Below are 20342 nucleotides of genomic sequence, written 5' to 3' on the forward strand. Positions count from 1 at the left end.
ACAGATGTGATGTCAACAAACACTAGACCTGCAGTGGTCCATGTGACAGTGTTATCAGTACGTCTCTCTCCGTATGGTGTTGGGTGTACCAGGCAATGTAACAGATGTGATGTCAACAAACACTAGACCTGCAGTGGTCCATGTGACAGTGTTATCACTCAGTAAATCTCTCTCTGTATGGTCTTGGGTGGACAATACACAAGATATACACCATGTATAATACACAAGATATACACCATGGACAATACAAAGAGCCACATCCATATTGACTTGAAAAATATCTGTGGATTTAAAGTCTCACACTCGTACCTGAATTAAACTAATGAAGAGGGTTCACCAATCATCAATATGTGGATGTACATGTTCTACTAATGCAGCATACAGCTTGCATATACCTTCCAGACGATATGGCTATATGACATAGGCTGTAATGAAGCCCATGTCCACATAGCTCAGCGAGGCCAGCACAGTGTTGGGAAAAGTTACAGACAAATTGTTATTCCAATAATGTCGGGATCATTCATGTCAAGTTTGTTCAACTTGAGATTACAAAGTCTGAAGCAACAACCTTCTCTGTATCTGCGTCCCTAATGATGCAACAACAGCCACCATGGCCTACACATCACCACTTCCAGCAGACAGAGGGGAGCTGGGGATGGGTACTCATTTCTTGGAGTAATGGAGAATATCAGTGTCTTGTGACATCAATCATGTAGGAAAGTCAATGAAAGTCGGAACCTTTAACCTTACATTAAACAGTGTTGATATTTTATATATGATGACATTTTGATGTTTTTCTCGTTATCATTCAAAATCATTACTACAACTTTTTCCGTTACGAACAGTGTAACAATGATCAGTAACCTGAGTGTGTTAAAGTTCACCTAACGAGGCTCACTGCGAGACATCACAGTAACCAATGTCATATTGGTGTGAATACATTATAATGCAATTTAATTGCAGCAAAGTCTCATGTGGAAGGCAGTTTTAGATGATAAAGTGTATTAGCAAGAAATGATATAATATTTCTGCTGGTTGCGCCATGTTTTCCAATGTACCACATTTTTTACTAAAACAAAGTCAATGAGTCAGCCAGATCTGTGCCCTACCCTGGAGATCCTGTAAGTCGAGTAAGGTGGAAACTGTAAAAAACAATTTGTTTTGACAGTTAATTGATAGCACATGACTGCGACCTTAATGTCAGCCTGTCATGGGAAGTCACAGGGGTATATGTGAGACTTGTCCACCAGGAAGTGAACAGTGACGACATTGCAGGGAAAATCACGTAGAAATTGTGCGACCATCACATTACATGACATATTTCCAACATGTTTGTTTGGCTAAGTGAGTGGTTCTTTATTACATACCACTTAAAAAAGTATAAGGACACCCAAGTTTTTTCATATCACCAAAATCGCAGATTTATGAGTCATATGGAAGATTTGGTAGTTCTTCCACTTCTTTTGCGTGGTACACAAATGTGAGAGATTTATGATCTGTTGGAGTGAATTAATACACGAACACCATCTGTTTCATGGCCTCATTATCTGTGTCATCAATATGTCCTGAATGAAGTGATCAATAATTCACCATCATGGGTCTCACACAGCTCATTCAAACATTTTCAGTGACAACTTGATACGACATTTCTCATACAGACCATGTCGTCAGAGTCAAGAGTAACAAATTGAACAACGTGGGACGGATATTTGATGAGAAAATCACAGGGAATAGTGTGGAGTTCCAGCCTGCGTGATGTGTGGAGCAATGCGTTAATGCTTCCGCCCACACAGTTGTACCCACACAATGGTCTACATCCCACAGTGTCGACTGAACCTGTATCTGTAGTTTGGAGGGAACACCACCAGGCCACATGACATAGCACAGACTAGCAAGTCACATAGTCGACTGTTGGGTAATAGCATTATATATAGGATGTACCATGCATGGTCCAAATACTAGACCAGGTATAATACAAATACTAGACCAGGTATGATACAAATACTAGACTAGGTGTGGAAAACACTAGACCAGGTATGGAACACACTAGACCAGGTATGGAACACACTAGACAAGGTATGATACAAACATTAGACTAGGTATGATACAAACACTAGACCAGGTATGGAACAAACTAGACCAGGTATGGAACACACTAGACAAGGTATGATACAAACACCAGACCAGGTACGATACAAACACTAGACCAGGTATGGAACACACTAGACAAGGTATGATACAAACACCAGACCTGGTATGATACAAACACTAGACCAGGTATGGAACACACTAGACCAAGTGTGATCCAAATACTAGACCAGGTATGATACAAACACTTGACCAGGTATGGAACACACTAGACCAGGTGTGATCCAAACACCAGACCTGGTATGATACAAACACTAGACCAGGTATGGAACACACTAGACCAAGTGTGATCCAAATACTAGACCAGGTATGATACAAACACCAGACCTGGTATGATACAAACACTAGACCAGGTATGGAACACACTAGACCAAGTGTGATCCAAATACTAGACCAGGTATGATACAAACACCAGACCTGGTATGATACAAACACTAGACCAGGTATGGAACACACTAGACCAGAGTGTGATCCAAATACTAGACCAGGTATGATACAAACACCAGACCTGGTATGATACAAACACTAGACCAGGTATGGAACACACTAGACCAAGTGTGATCCAAATACTAGACCAGGTATGATACAAACACCAGACCTGGTATGATACAAACACTAGACCAGGTATGGAACACACTAGACCAAGTGTGATCCAAATACTAGACCAGGTATGATACAAACACCAGACCTGGTATGATACAAACACTAGACCAAGTATGGAACACACTAGACCAAGTGTGATCCAAATACTAGACCAGGTATGATACAAACACTGGACCAGGTATGATCCAAATACTAGACCAGGTATGATCCAAATACTAGACCAGGTATGGAACACGCTAGACCAAGTGTGATCCAAATACTAGACCAGGTATGGAACGCACTAGACCAAGTGTGATCCAAATACTAGACCAGGTATGATACAAACATTAGACTAGGTATGATACAAATACTAGACCAGGTATGATCCAAATACTAGACCAGGTATGATACAAATAGTAGACCAGGTATGATACAAATACTAGACCAGGTGTGGAAAACACTAGACCAGGTATGATCCAAACACTAGACCAGGTATGATCCAAACACTAGACCAGGTATGATACAAACACTAGACCAGGTATGATACAAATACTAGACTAGGTGTGGAAAACACTAGACCAGGTATGGAATGGAACACACTAGACCAGGTATGGAACACACTAGACAAGGCATGATCCAAACACTATACCAGGTATGATACAAATACTAGACCAGGTGTGGAAAACACAAGACCAGGTATGGAACACAATAGACCAGGTATGATACAAATAATAGACCAGGTATAGAACACACTAGAACCGGGAATGATCCATAAAATAGACGAGGTATGATACAAATAGTAGACCAGGTGTGAAAAAACACTAGACCAGGCATGGAACACACTAGACCAGGTATGGAACACACTAGACAAGGCATGATCCAAACACTATACCAGGTACGATACAAATAGTAGACCAGGTGTGAAAAACACTAGACCAGGTATGAAACACACCAGACCAGGTATGATCCAAACATTAGACCAGGTATGATACAAATAGTAGACCAGGTATGATCCAAACATTAGACCAGGTATGATACAAATAGTAGACCAGGTATGATCAAACACTAGGCCAGGTATGATCAAACACTTGAGCCGGTATGATACAAACACTTGACCAGACGGTGTTACTTCTGTTGAAAACTACACCCACATTGGTCTTTTTCTTTTGGGGGTTTTACAATAGAGCAGAGAAGCCTGTTAAGTACACACAGCAGAAGATCGAAGGTAAATCAGGTCCTTACAAATGAAGCCATTTGTGTGAAAACACAGAAGGATTATATCTTATTGGAGTCTTTGATGAGTTGATGGTAAACTCAGGGTATGTAATAGCCTTGGTCAAAGTTGATGGATGGTTGAAGTCTTTTGATGTGCATGGCTTCTTGGAGTTTTCTGATTTTGAAGCCTTTGAGCTTGTTAGGAAGCGCTTTGATTTTGTCCCACTGAATACAGTGATCAGAATTGTCACTAACATGGTCAGATAGAGCTGATTTCAAGTCTAGTTTAGACTCTGATCATTGATGTTCTTTAATTCAGGTTTGGAGGGTTATGGGTGTTTCACCTATGTAAGTGTGTCCACAATTACATGGCATATGGTATATTGTTCCTAGAATTTCTTATCTTTTTGGTGGATGGTGGTTTGCCTGTGGCTTTAATGGTGTTTTGGATGGTGTTACTTCTGTTGAAAACTACATTTATGTTGGTCTGTTTCTTTAAGTATCTTGATTTTGTGGCTGACGGTAACAGCAGGTTGCTGATTTATCTTTGATCTTCTGGTGTGAATACTTAACAGACTTCTCTGCTCTGTCTCCCTACAGCAACCAGGTATGACACACACACTAGAAGAGGTATGACACATACACACACACTAGATGAGATAGGTACATGCTTCACCAGATTTGTACACACTAAACCAGGTATGGGGTACGCTAGAACAAAATTGTAGACACTAAATACATTATGATAAACAACCCGTGAAGATCCAGGTTAGAATTATCTTCCGTAACCCATGCTTTTTGTAAAAGCCGACTAAAGGGATCAGGTGGTCATACTCGCTGACATAGGTCATCGTATCCAAATTGTGTAGATCAATGCTCGTGCTGTTGATCACTGGATTGTCTGGTCCAGACCCGATTATTTACAGACAGACACCATAAAGCTGGAATATTGCTCAGCATGGTGTTATACACACTAGATAAGTACCTACACAATAGACCAAGGGTCAAGAAAACCTTAGACTTACCTGGACTGGGAATCGATGGGCTGGACACATTCACAGGTAAGTAGCCATTCCCAGAATTTGGACGATCACCTTCACCGGGAACTTTGGAATCATCATATTCCGAAGTGACTGAGAGTTTGGAATTTCTATATTCTTGTGTCCATCCTGAAACAAGCAAACAATAGATATGGGTTGTGTATGGTAGTTATGGGTTGTGTATGGTGGATATGGGTTGTGTATGGTGGACATGGGTTGTGCATGATATATATGGGTTGTGCATGGTAGATATGGGTTGTGTATGGTAGATATGGGTTGTGCATGGTGGATATGGGTTGTGTATGGTGGATATGGGTTGTGTATGGTAGATATGGGTTGTGTATGGTGGATATGGGTTGTGTATGGTGGATTTGGGTTGTTTATGGTAGATATGGGTTGTATATGGTGGATATGGGTTGTGTATGGTAGATATGGGTTGTGCATGGTAGATATGGGTTGTGTATGGTAGGTTTGGGTTGTGCATGGTGGATATGGGTTGTGTATGATGGATATGGGTTGTGTATGGTGGATATAGGTTGTGTATGGTAGATATGGGTTGTGTATGGTAGATATGGGTTGTGTATGGTAAATATGGGTTGTGTATGGTAGGTTTGGGTTGTGCATGGTGAATATGGGTTGTATATGGTAGATATAGGTTGTGTATGGTAGATATGGGTTGTGTATGGTAGATATGGGTTGTGCATGGTGGATATTGGTTGTGTATGGTGGATATGGATTATGTATGGTGGATATGGGTTGTGTATGGTAAGTATGGGTTGTGCATGGTAGATATGGGTTGTTTATGGTAGATATGGGTTGTGTATGGTAGGTATGGGTTGTGCATTGTGGATATGGGTTGTATATGGTAGATATGGGTTGTGTATGGTAGATATGGGTTGTGTATGGTAGATATGGGTTGTGTATGGTAGATATGGGTTGTGTATGGTAGATATGGGTTGTGTATGGTAGATATGGGCTGTGTACAGTTGACATGGATGGTGTGATAGTATATACTGGAGCTGCATGAGGAGACTTGGATAGACACAAGTTTCCAATGACCACTGAGAATTCAAAGACTGTCCTAACAAGCCATAACGTAGGTGTACAACAGTCAGCCTGCAGCCATACAATAATGATCCTGTGAAATCTTACTCTCTCTCGTCAGCATCAAAGGCACTTCTACTTCTTCCCATCAGTTGTATTTCAAACAAAACATTATTTGAGCTGAGTAGTGCTGCAGGGAAATAGGGAATCAGGAATAATCAGTTCATAACCAGCACCGCAGAACACATGCAATGTAATCTCAACACATTTGAAATACAGATGAAACAAGTGTTCCTATTGGAGTCAGTGAGTTAGTCTCTACTTTGTGCTGTATGCCTTGTGGGTGGTTGAGTGGATGGGTGAGTGAGTGGGTGGTTGAGTGAGAGGATGGGTGGTTGAGCGGGTGGTTGAGTGGATGGGTGAGTGAGTGGGTGGTTGAGCAGATGGGTGAGTGAGTGGGTGGTTGAGCGGATTTGTGAGTGAGTGGGTGGTTGAGTGGATGGGTGAGTGAGTGGGTGGTTAAGTGGATGGGTGAGTGAGTGGTTGGTTGAATGGATGGGTGAGTGAGTGGGTGGTTGAGTGGATGGGTGAGTGAGTGAGTGGATGGTTGAGTGGATGGGTGAGTGAGTGGGTGGTTAAGCGGATGGGTGAGTGAGTGGTTGGTTGAATGGATGGGTGAGTGAGTGGGTGGTTGAATGGATGGGGAGTGAGTGGGTGGTTGAGTGGATGGGTGAGTGAGTGGGTGGTTAAGTGGATGGGTGAGTGAGTGGTTGGTTGAATGGATGGGTGAGTGAGTGGGTGGTTGAGTGGATGGGTGAGTGAGTGGGTGGTTAAGTGGATGGGTGAGTGAGTGGGTGGTTGAGTGAATTGGTGAGTGGATAGGTGAGTGAGTGGGTGAGTGAGAATCGATGGAGGAGTGGGTGGTTGAGTTGATGAGTGAGTGAGTGGTTGAATGGAAGGGTGAGTGGATAAGTGAGTGGGTGGTTCAAGGGAAGGGTGACTGAGTGGGTGGGTGGTCGAGTGGATCAACGAGTTGGTTGTTTAGTGCATGGACGAGGGTGTTGGTGGTTGAGAGGGTCAGTGAGTGGTTGGTTGGATGTATGGTTGATTGGTTAAGTGGATGGTTGGGTGGATGGGTGAGAGGGTGGGTGGTTGAGTGGATGGATGATTGAGTGAGTGGATGGTTGAGTCGATCGGTATAAGTGTGGGAGGGAGAAGTGACAGATGAGAGGATGGGAAAGTGGAAGGAAGGTTGAGTGTATTGCAGGTTGAGTAAGCGGGCAAGTGAATCAGTGTAGGGGTTGGTGAGTGGGTGGGTAGTTGAGTTTGATTGATGTTGATGGTCTTAACACCTGGAACCCATGAGAGATACTAAAACCACTGTCTGTAGTACAATAAGCAAATGCCCCAATTAGTACTTCCTGCAATCTGACAATGTCCTTTCATCTTTTCCACTTCCCCTTTCCACATAGCTTATCCAAAATCTGTGCCGAGAGGTCCATGAACAATATACAGCTCCCTCCATCCTGCTCAAATAATCCCTTAAACATAATTGTTTGTAAGTACTCTTCACAGATTTATTGACAAACTGGGAGCTGCATTTAAGTAAAACCAGGAAATAAAGTGTTGCCAGCAATGCTACAGGCCTCTGAAGCTTGCTCGCCATAATTCGTAGCTCACATAACCGTGTCTGCCATGTTGCAGAACACAACATAAAACAAGACTTGATGACTATTTTTTTTATGACATGCCAGACTCTCTGCAACTTTGTATATGAATCAGCTGAGAAAATGTGAGATAAATATATGAGTGAAAAAATACACTGGTTTTGCTATTCTGCCAACCAAAAACAAGAACTGGTATAATAGAAACTAAAAAAACCCTAGTGTCTTGTCACAACATAAATAAATTGTATAAAGTACCAAATTTATAACCTGTCCAACATTTAGCTCAAAGAAGTACTCCACTTTTAGAGGAAATATTTGGTAAGTAAGTACCACATGCAACAGCTGATTGTTTACAACCTACATCTATTGGAGTCAATTTATAATGTCACAACCACTAATATCAGAAATACGTTGAGTCATCCCCTCCTGCACATGATAGTGTGTTGAAATTCTTGAAACTCTTGCATTATAATATATACCAGTTATATACAGGCAGTACACAAGTTGTACACTAGCAGGAGAGATGTACGCCATTTGTACACCAGCAGTTATACACCATTTATACACCAGTGATGCATTAGTTATACACCATTAATACACCAGTGATGCATCAGATATACACCAGTGATGCATCAGTTATACATCATTAATACACCAGTGATGCAGCACTTATGCACCAGTGATGCATGTTATACACCATTAATACACCAGTGATGCATCAGTTATACACCATTAATACATCAGTGATGCATCAGTTATGCACCAGGGATGCATCAGTTATACACCATTAATACACCAGTGATGCATCAGTTATACACCAGGGATGCATCAGTTACACATATTGTTACATACCAGTTACACAGTCTTTATCACTAACTTGAATCATATAACTTGTAAGACAGTCATTTTCTTTGGCAGAGAACTTTTCGTTATTTTTTAAAAAATGTTTACCAACTTGAAGCTTGCTATGATAACAACATGTATTCAGACACACCAAAATAAACATTAAATGGGGTGACAGTATTGTTGAAGATTGCTGATATAGAACTGCAACCTGGGGACCTCCTTAATCTTCTTTATTACAAGGGGGTATGCACATTAAATGAAACACCGAGAACAAGTAGGGTTGGTCTAAGTTAACGCTCATCACGTACCGCACATGCATTTGTTTCACTGTTCCAACTAATTTGCTTACCCCCTTGTAATGCAAACCAATAATAACGATTTGAATCTATGATCGTTTGTTAAACAACTTTTATCCTAAGTTGAATAAAAGATTTACATGTTCAATTGGGAAGGTAAAATTATGAGGATTCGCAATCTTAATTTCCCTTTATCCTATTTACTATTTGGCATAAAGTGAAATTCATCGGTACGTTTTCACTGCAAACAGACTATAAGTCAGGTTGTGAATGAGAAATGAAGTAATCTTGGTTCCTTCAATATTACTGAGATGTGTTTCATTGTGGAAGTTCAATCATTACCATTTATGGTGGTGCCTGACACCTTAATGGAAGATCCTAACAGATAACTGACAAGTAGAAATTAATGTCCAAATGGTCAGGGTGTTTATAAAAAACAATATACCTTCAAATCAGTACTGACACTTATGACTGAGTGAGTGAGTCAGTATGGTTTTACACCGCTATTGCTGATACTGCATACAACTACTGCAGTTAGGCCGATATATTGCTGATATATTGCTGATATATTGCTGACAAGGTATTGCTGACATGGTATTGCTGATACATGTATATTGCTAACAAGGTATTGCAGATATATTGCTGACAAGGTATTGCTGATATATTGCTAGCAAGGTATTGCTGATATATTGCTAACAAGGTATTGCTGACATGGTATTGCTGATACATGTATATTGCTAACAAGGTATTGCAGATATATTGCTGACAAGGTATTGCTGATATTTTGCTGACAAGGTATTACTGATATATTGCTGACAAGGTATTGCTGATATATTGCTAACAAGGTATTGCTGATATATTGCTAACAAGGTATTGCTGATATATTGCTGACATGGTATTGCTGATACATGTATATTGCTAACAAGGTATTGCTGATATATTGCTGACAAGGTATTGCTGATATGAGACTGTGAAAACTTTCCACATTTTTAGTAATTTCTACTTAACCAGAAGATACATTTGCCATTTAACATAAGGGTTGGACCCATAATGTCCCCACCTATCTCATTAAAATCAGATGTAAGTTCCTACCACCAAACAAGAACCTGAGCACATCCCATAGACTAACATCTAGTCTCTGAGTCTTCCTTCATTTCCAGACAGTATACTTGCCACATATTCTATACTTGCATTGGCTTTCTTGGATATATTTGTTTCAGAATCCCATTACGGTTACCAAATTTGGACCAATGAAATTGTTGAAATGACTTATACCAGTTACAAACTGACGATTTAAATTCCAGACTACACTTTAAAAATACAATAAATGGTATATTTGGGATGACACTATCTCAGCCAAGTCCTGATCCTAGTTCATGTACAGGTTGAGTCTGGGTCAGCAATCTAACCTAACAGCCAACATGTGGCTTCCACAAAGTGGACGTCTGACAAATGGTATGCTGAATCACATACTTTGCATACCCCTCACACAAGTTGAAATTGGCATGGCTCCAACAGCCGAAACTATGAATACACAATGCCCTTTAGAAAGTGGTCAAATGTAACGTTAATTTGTTATGTTTGGGATTACTTTTTCTCAGTATTGGGGTTGAATCCCATTTGGGATTCGAACCCACTCTCACACAAAGTCAGCAGCATGTAAAATATTTTGACAAAGTTCTCGATTGACAATTTGAAAACCCAACAAACACAATCTGGAAATCTAGTAGCTGACAGTACTGTCCAGTGGCATCTCTTCTGTTCAAAGTTCTACCTAAGTGAGATATAGACAATGAGTTGGATGGGAGCACTCCTACAGCCTAAGGCTAAACATGTTGTTCGGAATACCCCATTTTAACCTTTTCAAGGTTGAATGATTACAAGACACATTCCAACTGTCACTTTTGCAATCTGGTAAGTAATGCATTTCTTCATTTGATGAAAGGTTGTTCAGACGCGTTGTTCTCGCTGGCAAACCAAAAGCAAGTAAGCACAGTCAAATTCAGAAGTTGTCATCCAACAATGGGGGAGAGCAACCTGGAAGAAGATGATTCAGTCCACTTCTGAAGTTCAAGTCAAATGATATGACATTAAAATGTCAGCAGACAGCACCAGACATATTGCTCTAAGCATGGTGAGGTGTGTTTGCTGGGGACTTGGAGAACTTGATGAATCTAGTATTGGTTTTCTAGGTACAGGGTAAAAACAATAGAATCTCTGCAGTTGTCACTCAGTTAACTGACAACAAACTCTTATGGCTCAAACTTAGGAAAACATGGCCTAATATGACTTCATTGGTGAAGACAACAAAATGTGTTGATAGAACATGATGATATTTATGTTCCTGAGTTACATCCAGAACAATCTCCCAACTGTCTGTTCCTTCACTCACAATACAACACCATCTGGCATCAAGGACGGTTTTTGTGAACAAACTCCAAACTGTCTGTTCCTTCACTTACAATACAACATCATCTGGCATCAAAGACGGTTTTTGTGAACAAACTCCAAACTGTCTGTTCCTTCACTTACAATACAACATCATCTGGCATCAAAGACGGTTTTTGTGAACAAACTCCAAACTGTCTGTTCCTTCACTTACAATACAACACCATCTGGCATCAAGGAATGTTTCTGTGAGCAAACTCCCAACTGTCTGTTCCTTCACTTACAATACAACACCATCTGGCATCACGGAAGGTTTCTGTGAGCAAACTCCCAACTGTCTGTTCCTTCACTTACAGTACAACACCATCTGGCATCACGGAAGGTTTCTGTGAGCAAACTCACAATGAGTCAAGGATCACCGCTTTCTCGTTCTTTCAGTTTTCTTTCTTTACCCCTTGATTCAGAAATTACAGACCCTATGTCCTACATGACGTTTCAACAAAGCAATGTCAGACCTAACACAACAACAGGAGCCGCAACATCCAAGTACTGCCATAGTCATCAAGGTCTCCAGATCTAAACCCTATCGAACATTTATGGGATGTTCTTCATCAACAACCACATGAGCAAGAGACACAGATCCTGCACCAGTCATCACAAACACATGCAATGGAGGAAGAGCGGGTGAAGATTCCCCAAGCCATAATTCGTAATGGTTGGTTCCATGGGGCGACGATGCCCGTCATATATGAGACAAGAAAACAGATGACCTTGACCTTGATATTTGATTGTTTCATGTGTGCCATTATGAGCCTCGGTCTGTGACAATGACTCGTGCCAAATTTAAACAATATATTAAGATCTTTTGAATATTTATATAATACATACAGTATACATCTTAAGACCACTTTTGTGTTTCTTCTTTGGCAGAGTATATTTCAATTTAGTTTTACGTCGCTTTTAGCAATATTTCAGCAATATCTCGGCAGGGGGCACTGGGAATGGGCAGCCCCCCATCTGGGACAACAGAGATTGAAAGTAGGAATGTTTCTATGACTGACTGTAATCCCGTATCTTCTGCATCACAATAAATAACATGACATCACGATAGCGATGTGGTGATGAACGAAACAAAGCGAGTCCATTGTACCTGTGACTTTACTATGTCGCCCCATGCAGTAATCACTCACGTACTGACGTACGTTAACCTAACTTCTCAGAGTGGCATCTTAGGACTTGGGAAGAACAATCTAGAACAATGTTTATGGTTAATGAAATAAATGAAGCAAAGTTTGTTCTATATAGTAACCTGGCCTCACTGTGATCGATACCATCCATAATGATTGGCTGGGAAGATACATAGGCATTAATTCTGAAGGCTATATAAGAATGGTTCATGGATGACTTGATACAGCATATGGGACTGGGAGAGTCACTCAGCTCAAAGTCAACAAACAATACAAACATTATATCAGTCAGCTTGATGATGTGTAAATTTCAAGGGGAACAGTTTGTTTCCTGGATCACTTGGCATCAAATAAAGCCCTACATTTCAAATCTCAGTACTTGAAACTGAGGGGTCCACATAGGTGGATCCAGAAATTTTCAAAGGGGGGAGGAACCCCACCTTGGCTCCGCCATTGCAAAACATTAACTTCAATGTAGTCTTTAGTCATTTTCAAAGGGGGGTGGGTGGGGGTTGTCCTAGAAACAACATCTTCTCACTTCTACAAGGGGTTGCTTAGCAGGTGGTGTACTCGTGACAAACATCTTGTGATGAAAACTCATGTCGGTTGTAAACATTTTATACAGCTCGCTCTACTGTTATTTCTTGATTAAATCGTCTCAATTAATTATCCTGTGTTCCTAATTAACAAGTGTGATGTTCACTGATGCCGGTGTCAAGCAGCCAGTAAGGCACACGCTAATTACCACTCACGTGTGATTGTTTGTATACGGTCGGATCATCCGACCGGCTGTGTTGATTGTCGGATAAACGAATGTTTTTACAATGTATTTACAATAATCAGCTGCTAGATTGGTGTGTCGGAGTCGGAATGCGAGAATGTCGGATTAACGAGAGTAATTATCACTGTTTTAAATGGTTCCCTAATTTTTTGTCGGATTAACGTGATTGTCGGATTAATCAGTGTCGGATTAACGAGAGCTGACTGTATTAATATTCTGACTTTGATCAACTTTTAACCTTGAATTGCTTGTCTGCAAGACCAAGGCTACTAAACTGTGCAGAGGACAAGCCAGACTCTACTGTTTGAAGTCCTCGTAGACAAGTAGCATTTGATTCTTAGCTCTGAGCCAGTTGTCAAAGCTTTATCTTATTGCCCTTTGGGACGGAATAAAACTGACAGAAAGTGCAAACAAAGTAAACATTCTAGCAGGACTACCTACAAACTGTTTTCTTCACTAGCCCTCAACACTAAACTCAAACAACAAATTTGTAAGGCTGTCAATATATACAAACTGACCTTGAGGTGACCTTGGTGTGGAGTTGATGAGAGGTCTGTCTCCTATGTCGTGATGTGGTGACTGCAGCGGACTCTGGTCGTCCTGCTGATTCATCTCAGGTCGGTCGACCCTGCTAACTGCTTTCTTCCACACAATGCCATCATGTGCCTCCATGTCCCCCATACTACCATGCATTTGCTTCTTCCACAACACACTCTCCTGGTGCTGCGTGTCGGACACGCTACTGTCAACATCCCCAACGCTTTTCTTCCATATCACATGTCCTTTTCGTAGATCGCCTGCATTTTGGTCAAGGGAGTTAACTGCAGGTTTCCATATTTCTGTTTCATCCGGATGTGTATCCGAAGAGTTGCTGTTCTCGACACTGCTGGCCAAGGCTTTCCTCCATGCCACGGCATCCTGGTGTCTCACCTGCATCACTTCCGTGCCACCATTGCCCCCAGCCTTCTTCCACATCACCACCGGGCCTGAACACACAAAACACACCTGCACAAACTACCACAACAACAGAATTACTAATCATAGACGCTTGAGTAAAGACTAGTCCTGATAAATGTGAACACTTTTCATTGTTTCCCCTCTAGGAAGCCGGTCAAGTCAGGTGACAAGTGGTCAGAGACACAGATAACCACATTGAACAATGCTGAAAAATTAATAACCCACACTGGCACAGAAATACTTGGTGCTAATGTTATTTGAATGACTGGGGAAGCCAGCAGAGTTAGTTGTGATATTACAGTGGACTGTCTAAACCTGCCTCATAGTACTCGAGCACTCTCTATGAACTTACATCTGAGAAGTCCCACAAACACCAAGTCTGACCACGTGATACAGTATGTCATCTATTAGGATCAGAAACCCCATGTGGGTTACGAGTGAGTGAGGTTAGTGTCACGCGGCTTTTAGCACTATTCCAGCAATATTACGGCAAGTGACACCAGAAATGGGCTTTACACATTGTACAAATGTGGGGAATCGAACCTGAGTCTTCACAGTGATGGGCAAACGCTTTAACCACTAGGCGCACCCAACCACCCCTTGTGGGGTACAAAATAGTCCTAAACACAAAGCCAGTAAATTTCTGTTGGATTCAGAAAGCTCCGCTAATAAGACTTCATAAAGATTGTGATGATTGCAAAGTGTGCAAATACATATGTTTGGCCAGCAGACAAAAAGGTTCTGGCACAGATTGCAGCTGTTCACAAATTCCAAATGATATGGACCTCAGTAGTGTCTTTCCAGCCATATTTGAAAAAAAAAAACTGGTGCGAGGCCACAAGAACAATGACATTGTATGAAAACAGTTTGTCTTTTACTTTGAAGGATAAAGAAAATACAAAATGTTATAGTTTCTTGAAGCGTAAAAAAATTTCTGATCTGCAGAGTACTGACCTTGATGTGACCTTGATGTGGAGTTGTGGTGTGGTCTGTCCCCAATGTTGTGATGTGGTGACCCTAGTTGGTTGTGGCTGTCGTGCTGTTGTCTCAAATCAACCTCGCTGCTGTCCACGTTACTCACTTCCTTCTTCCATATCAACACTGTAACAAGAGTGAGTATTGTCTTAAGCTGATTCAGCACTTAGTTACATCCGGGCTGGAGACTTCAAGAAAGGTTTTACACACTGACTCAGGAATTGAACAGAAGCGCTGGCTAAAAAGATAATCGGAAATATCATCGTCGGGAGGAAGTATCAACCATTATCAACATGAAAACTGTGTCATTAATAACACTGTACTCACACTTTTGAAGTGAAATAAAGTTTTGATTTACATACGTAATACACAGACATTGTATCTTTATTCAAAGGCTGCTTCAAAATAAGTTCAGGACACTGTTTATATTGGTAATCCATGAATAAATGTATCACCACTCACAGGTGATGAGAAATACCTTGTTTCTAATATACAGGCACTTAAGTGCGAAAGTGAAAATATCACTTTGCCAAAACTACTTCATCGCTCAACAAACTTTTCTGGCCAATATGATGTTACACAAAACAGTAAATGGCAACGTAAACATTTGAATTTGGTCAGCAAGCCTGGGCATTGGAGGACTGCCCTCCAGTTATTCGTGCACCCACACACTGAGTGGGTGTGTTGCATTGAGTCCACAACTCACTTCAGACAAGTTTACCTCGGTTCAAAACACTGGAGTCATGTGCTGGCAGTGTTCAACTTCAAAACTGACGTTTTATGCACAAGTGACTTTATTTCACTGGATTGGCAGTAGTCATTACCTGCATTTATGCTTATTGACACAGTACATTGTTGAGTATTTTCTTAATCGCACTCTTCCCTTTCCCTCGGTCTGCCACATTTGTTTGTTTCTTACGTAACCAAGACAAAGAAGGATCTTTGATGGATGTTATCATAAGTTCTGATCTCATTCAAACAATGACAATAAATAACATAAGTCATCAGACGATGACAAATCCCCCCAGCCTCCACAAAATTTGAAAGAACAATTCATCTGACAGTTACTTCAAGTCCAAATTGATGAGAGAATTTCTGTCTAATCTTGAAGTCTGTATACAAGAGTAGTAAATGAGTTATCAAAACAATAACATGGAATTGGGATTTGTACTTTGTACTTCTATGTCAGGTACACACCAATATCAAATACTAAAGTCAAAGTTAAAAATACAAATTTAAAAAAAATTCAGATAGCAAAATGCAGCATTTGACAACCTGGGTATTATTTGTGCAGTTTCATGAGAGAATACCCAGTACTCTTTGAGATATGGTCCTGAGAAACACAACACTATGAACAGAGTCAAAATCAAACTTGCTGCCATGGTAACAGGAAACAAATTAGTTTTCTTAAAATTCCTAAATAGCAAAAGGTATCTCATCAGCCCATGGTTAACACATGTACCCGGTTTGGATGCAAAATGTCTTCTGGTTTTTGAGTGGTGCTCATGAAATGAAATCCTTCCCCCGCCAAAAATCAGCAAGTAGCAAAAGGCACCACTTTGCTCTCTGGTTAAAATGTCTGCCAAGTTGAAAGATATTGAACAGTTTTTCAGTTATGCTCCGGAAACAAAAAGATAGCAACAGATATAGGTATGTGTTGCCTCGAGTTTTCTTTTTGAACACCGAACTATGTCTTCACAACGAAGTGAACAGTCTTTAGTTTACAGTTACGAAAATTTGGATTTCGTTAATCGAATTTCCTCAGATTAATAAGGCTTAAATTTAAGTAAACATAATTGAAAGCAAATAATAAATAGAATATTTCATGTGTCTAGTGAATATTATGTATCTTTTCATGACGTGAATGTTATTTTTTCACCTGTGAAAATATCATGTTATTCACGTCACTCGATGACAGTAACATCACATTTCACTAGACACATGAAATATCCTCTATTTCTTTTCTTGCCTTTCTGTTCAAATTTGCTTCCCCGATATATATTGATAATTGATCAATATTTAGTTAACAATTATCGCTCTTGATGAACAATATAAAAAGCCAGCCCTAGCCCTGAGTGGGATGAACTTCATCCAATGATATGTATTTTCTTGTGACCATGGCCTTATACAGAGGTAACAGATCATGCACACTATCACAATGTCTCATCAAATTCCATTCATAAACTCATCATGCTCAGGTTATTATGTACACAAGTATTTTCTCTGCCTAATTCATGACCGACCTTCACCGTCAAGTTCATCCATTCGTATGACAGAAAAAATTGCGTTTGTTCACATCCAAGCAACACATTAATCCACACACCTTCCAGCATCAGACTGAGAATTTATAACACACTGTTAAGAGTGAAACCAATGGCAACCCTAGATAAGCATGTTACTAGGCTAAAGGAATTTATCATGTTGAAAAAGAGCAATTAGTTTGAAGCAATGACCATGTCCATCATGTCTGAAGAATGGTATGTGATGCTAAGGAATGGTACATGTTGCTAAGGAATGGTACATGCTGTATGAGGAATGGTACATGTTGAATGGTACATGTTGTATGAGGAATGGTACATGTTGTGTGAGGAATGATACATGTTGTATGAAGAATGGTACATGCTGTATGAGGAATGGTACATGCTGTATGAGGAATGGTACATGTTGTATGAGGAATGGTACATGTTGTATGAGGAATGGTACATGTATGAGGAATGGTACATGTTGTGTGAGGAATGGTACATGTTGAATGAGGAATGGTACATGCTGTATGAGGAATGGTACATGTTGTATGAGGAATGGTACATGCTGTATGAGGAATAGTACATGTTGAATGGTACATGCTGTATGAGGAATGGTACATGTTGTATGAGGAATGGTACATGTTAGAATGTATGAGGAATGTATACATGTGGTACATGTTGAATGGTACATGCTGTATGAGGAATGGTACATGTTGTATGAGGAATGGTACATGGTATGAGGAATGGTACATGTTGAAATGGTACATGCTGTATGAGGAATGGTACATGTTGAATGGTACATGCTGTATGAGGAATGGTACATGCTGTATGAAGAACGGTACATGTTCTATGAGGAATGGTACATGTTGATAAAGGAATGGTACATGTTGCATGAGGAATGGTACATGTTGTGTGAATGAATGTACATGCTGTATGAGGAATGGTACATGTGTGAGGAATGGTACATGCTGTATGAGGAATGGTACATGCTGTATGAGGAATGGTACATGTTGTATGAGGAATGGTACATGTTGATGAGGAATGGTACATGTTGTGTGAGGAATGGTACATGTTGAATGAGGAATGGTACATGTTGTATGAGGAATGGTACATGTTGTATGAGGAATGGTACATGCTGTATGAGGAATAGTACATGTTGAATGAGTACATGCTGTATGAGGAATGGTACATGTTGTATGAGGAATGGTACATGTTGTATGAGGAATGGTACATGTTGAATGGTACATGCTGTATGAGGAATGGTACATGTTGAATGGTACATGCTGTATGAGGAATGGTACATGTTGTATGAGGAATGGTACATGGTGCTAAGGAATGGTACATGTTGTTAAGGAATGGTACATGCTGTATGAGGAATAGTACATGTATGAGGAATGGTACATGCTGTATGAGGAATGGTACATGCTGTATGACATGTTGATAATGGTACATGTTGTATGAGGAATGGTACATGTTGCTATAAGGAATGGTACATGTTGTATGAGGAATGGTACATGTTGAATGAATGGACATGCTGTATGAGGAATGGTACATGTTGAACGGAATGGTACATGCTGTATGAGGAATGGTACATGTTGTATGAGGATGGTACATGCTGTATGAGGGAATGGTACATGTTGAATGGTACATGTTGTATGAGTAATTTTATGCTGTATGAGGAATGGTACATGTTGTATGAGGAATGGTACATGCTGTATGAGGAATGGTACATGCTGTATGAGGAATGGTACATGTTGTATGAGGAATGGTACATGTTGTATGAGGAATGGTACATGTTGAATGGTACATGCTGTATGAGGAATGGTACATGTTGAATGGTACATGCTGTATGAGGAATGGTACATGTTGTATGAGGAATGGTACATGTTGCTAAGGAATGGTACATGCTGTATGAGGAATGGTACATGTATGAGGAATGGTACATGTTGTATGAGGAATGGTACATGTTGAATGGTACATGCTGTATGAGGAATAGTACATGTTGAATGGTACATGTTGTATGAGGAATGGTACATGTTGTATGAGGAATGGTACATGTATGAGGAATGGTACATGTTGCTAAGGAATGGTACATGCTGTATGAGGAATGGTACATGTTGTATGAGGAATGGTACATGTTGTATGAGGAATGGTACATGTTGAATGAGGAATGTACATGTTGTATGAGGAATAGTGCATGTATGAGGAATGGTACATGTTGCATGAGGAATGGTACATGCTGTATGAGAAATAGTACATGTTGTATGGGGAATGGTACATGTTGTATGAGGAATGGTACATGTTGTATGAGGAATAGTACATGTTGTATGGGGAATGGCACATGCTGCTAAGGAATGGTACATGTTGTATGAAGAATGGTACATGCTGTATGAGGAATGGTACATGCTGTATTAGAGATGGAACATGTCGCTAAGGAATGGTACATGTTCCCTACAGACTGATCTATGTAGCTTTGTCATATTCAATCATTTCTCTTTGGTACCCAAATAATGGTCTGGAATGAATGAAGATGGTAACTAGGGTACAGCCTTAACTCATGGTGTCTACTCATGAAAAGCCTCTCCCTGACTGCAAGGTGCCACGTAGGAAGAATGTGTTGATATTTAAAAATATTAAAATCAATGCTGTTCTTTATCATACATTCAAATAATTCCCTCTCCTTCACAACTGAGAGAAAGGTGCATGTACCAATCAATAATACTGTACCGACCTGCACACATTCAATAACTTTTACATCCATAAACTGAGATCTGACAGAGGTGGTACAAGTTAGTACTCAATATACAAGAATACACAAGACACCCAAGTTTATTTCAGTATTGCTTGACAATATGCATGGGTTTTGAATTGTTTATGTTTTTTATGTTACACAAATTGTTTGTGGCTACTTTGTACACAATTACCCAGAGAGCAACTTGATGAAGACGAGGCCTGGCTGTACACAATTTCAAC

At 40.2% G+C, this 20342-nt stretch overlaps 1 protein-coding gene across 2 annotated transcripts in view; it reads right to left on the bottom strand.

Moving 5' to 3' along the window:
- LOC124290253 overlaps positions 1 to 20342 on the bottom strand; it is a 73646-nt gene that overhangs the window by 46910 nt on the left and 6394 nt on the right. For both annotated transcript variants that reach the window (XM_046726964.1, XM_046726963.1), the window contains 3 exons: positions 15106 to 15252; positions 13713 to 14180; positions 4971 to 5114 (listed from right to left, as the gene is read on the bottom strand). In XM_046726964.1, coding sequence (XP_046582920.1) covers positions 4971 to 5114; positions 13713 to 14169 — 601 coding nt within the window. In that variant the 5' untranslated portion in view covers positions 14170 to 14180; positions 15106 to 15252. The remainder of the gene's footprint in view (positions 1 to 4970; positions 5115 to 13712; positions 14181 to 15105; positions 15253 to 20342) is intronic.

This window comes from Haliotis rubra, unplaced genomic scaffold (genome assembly GCF_003918875.1).
Source record: "Haliotis rubra isolate DU_JTF1 unplaced genomic scaffold, ASM391887v1 Scf46, whole genome shotgun sequence".
In the NCBI taxonomy this organism is placed as follows: Eukaryota; Metazoa; Mollusca; class Gastropoda; order Lepetellida; family Haliotidae; genus Haliotis; species Haliotis rubra.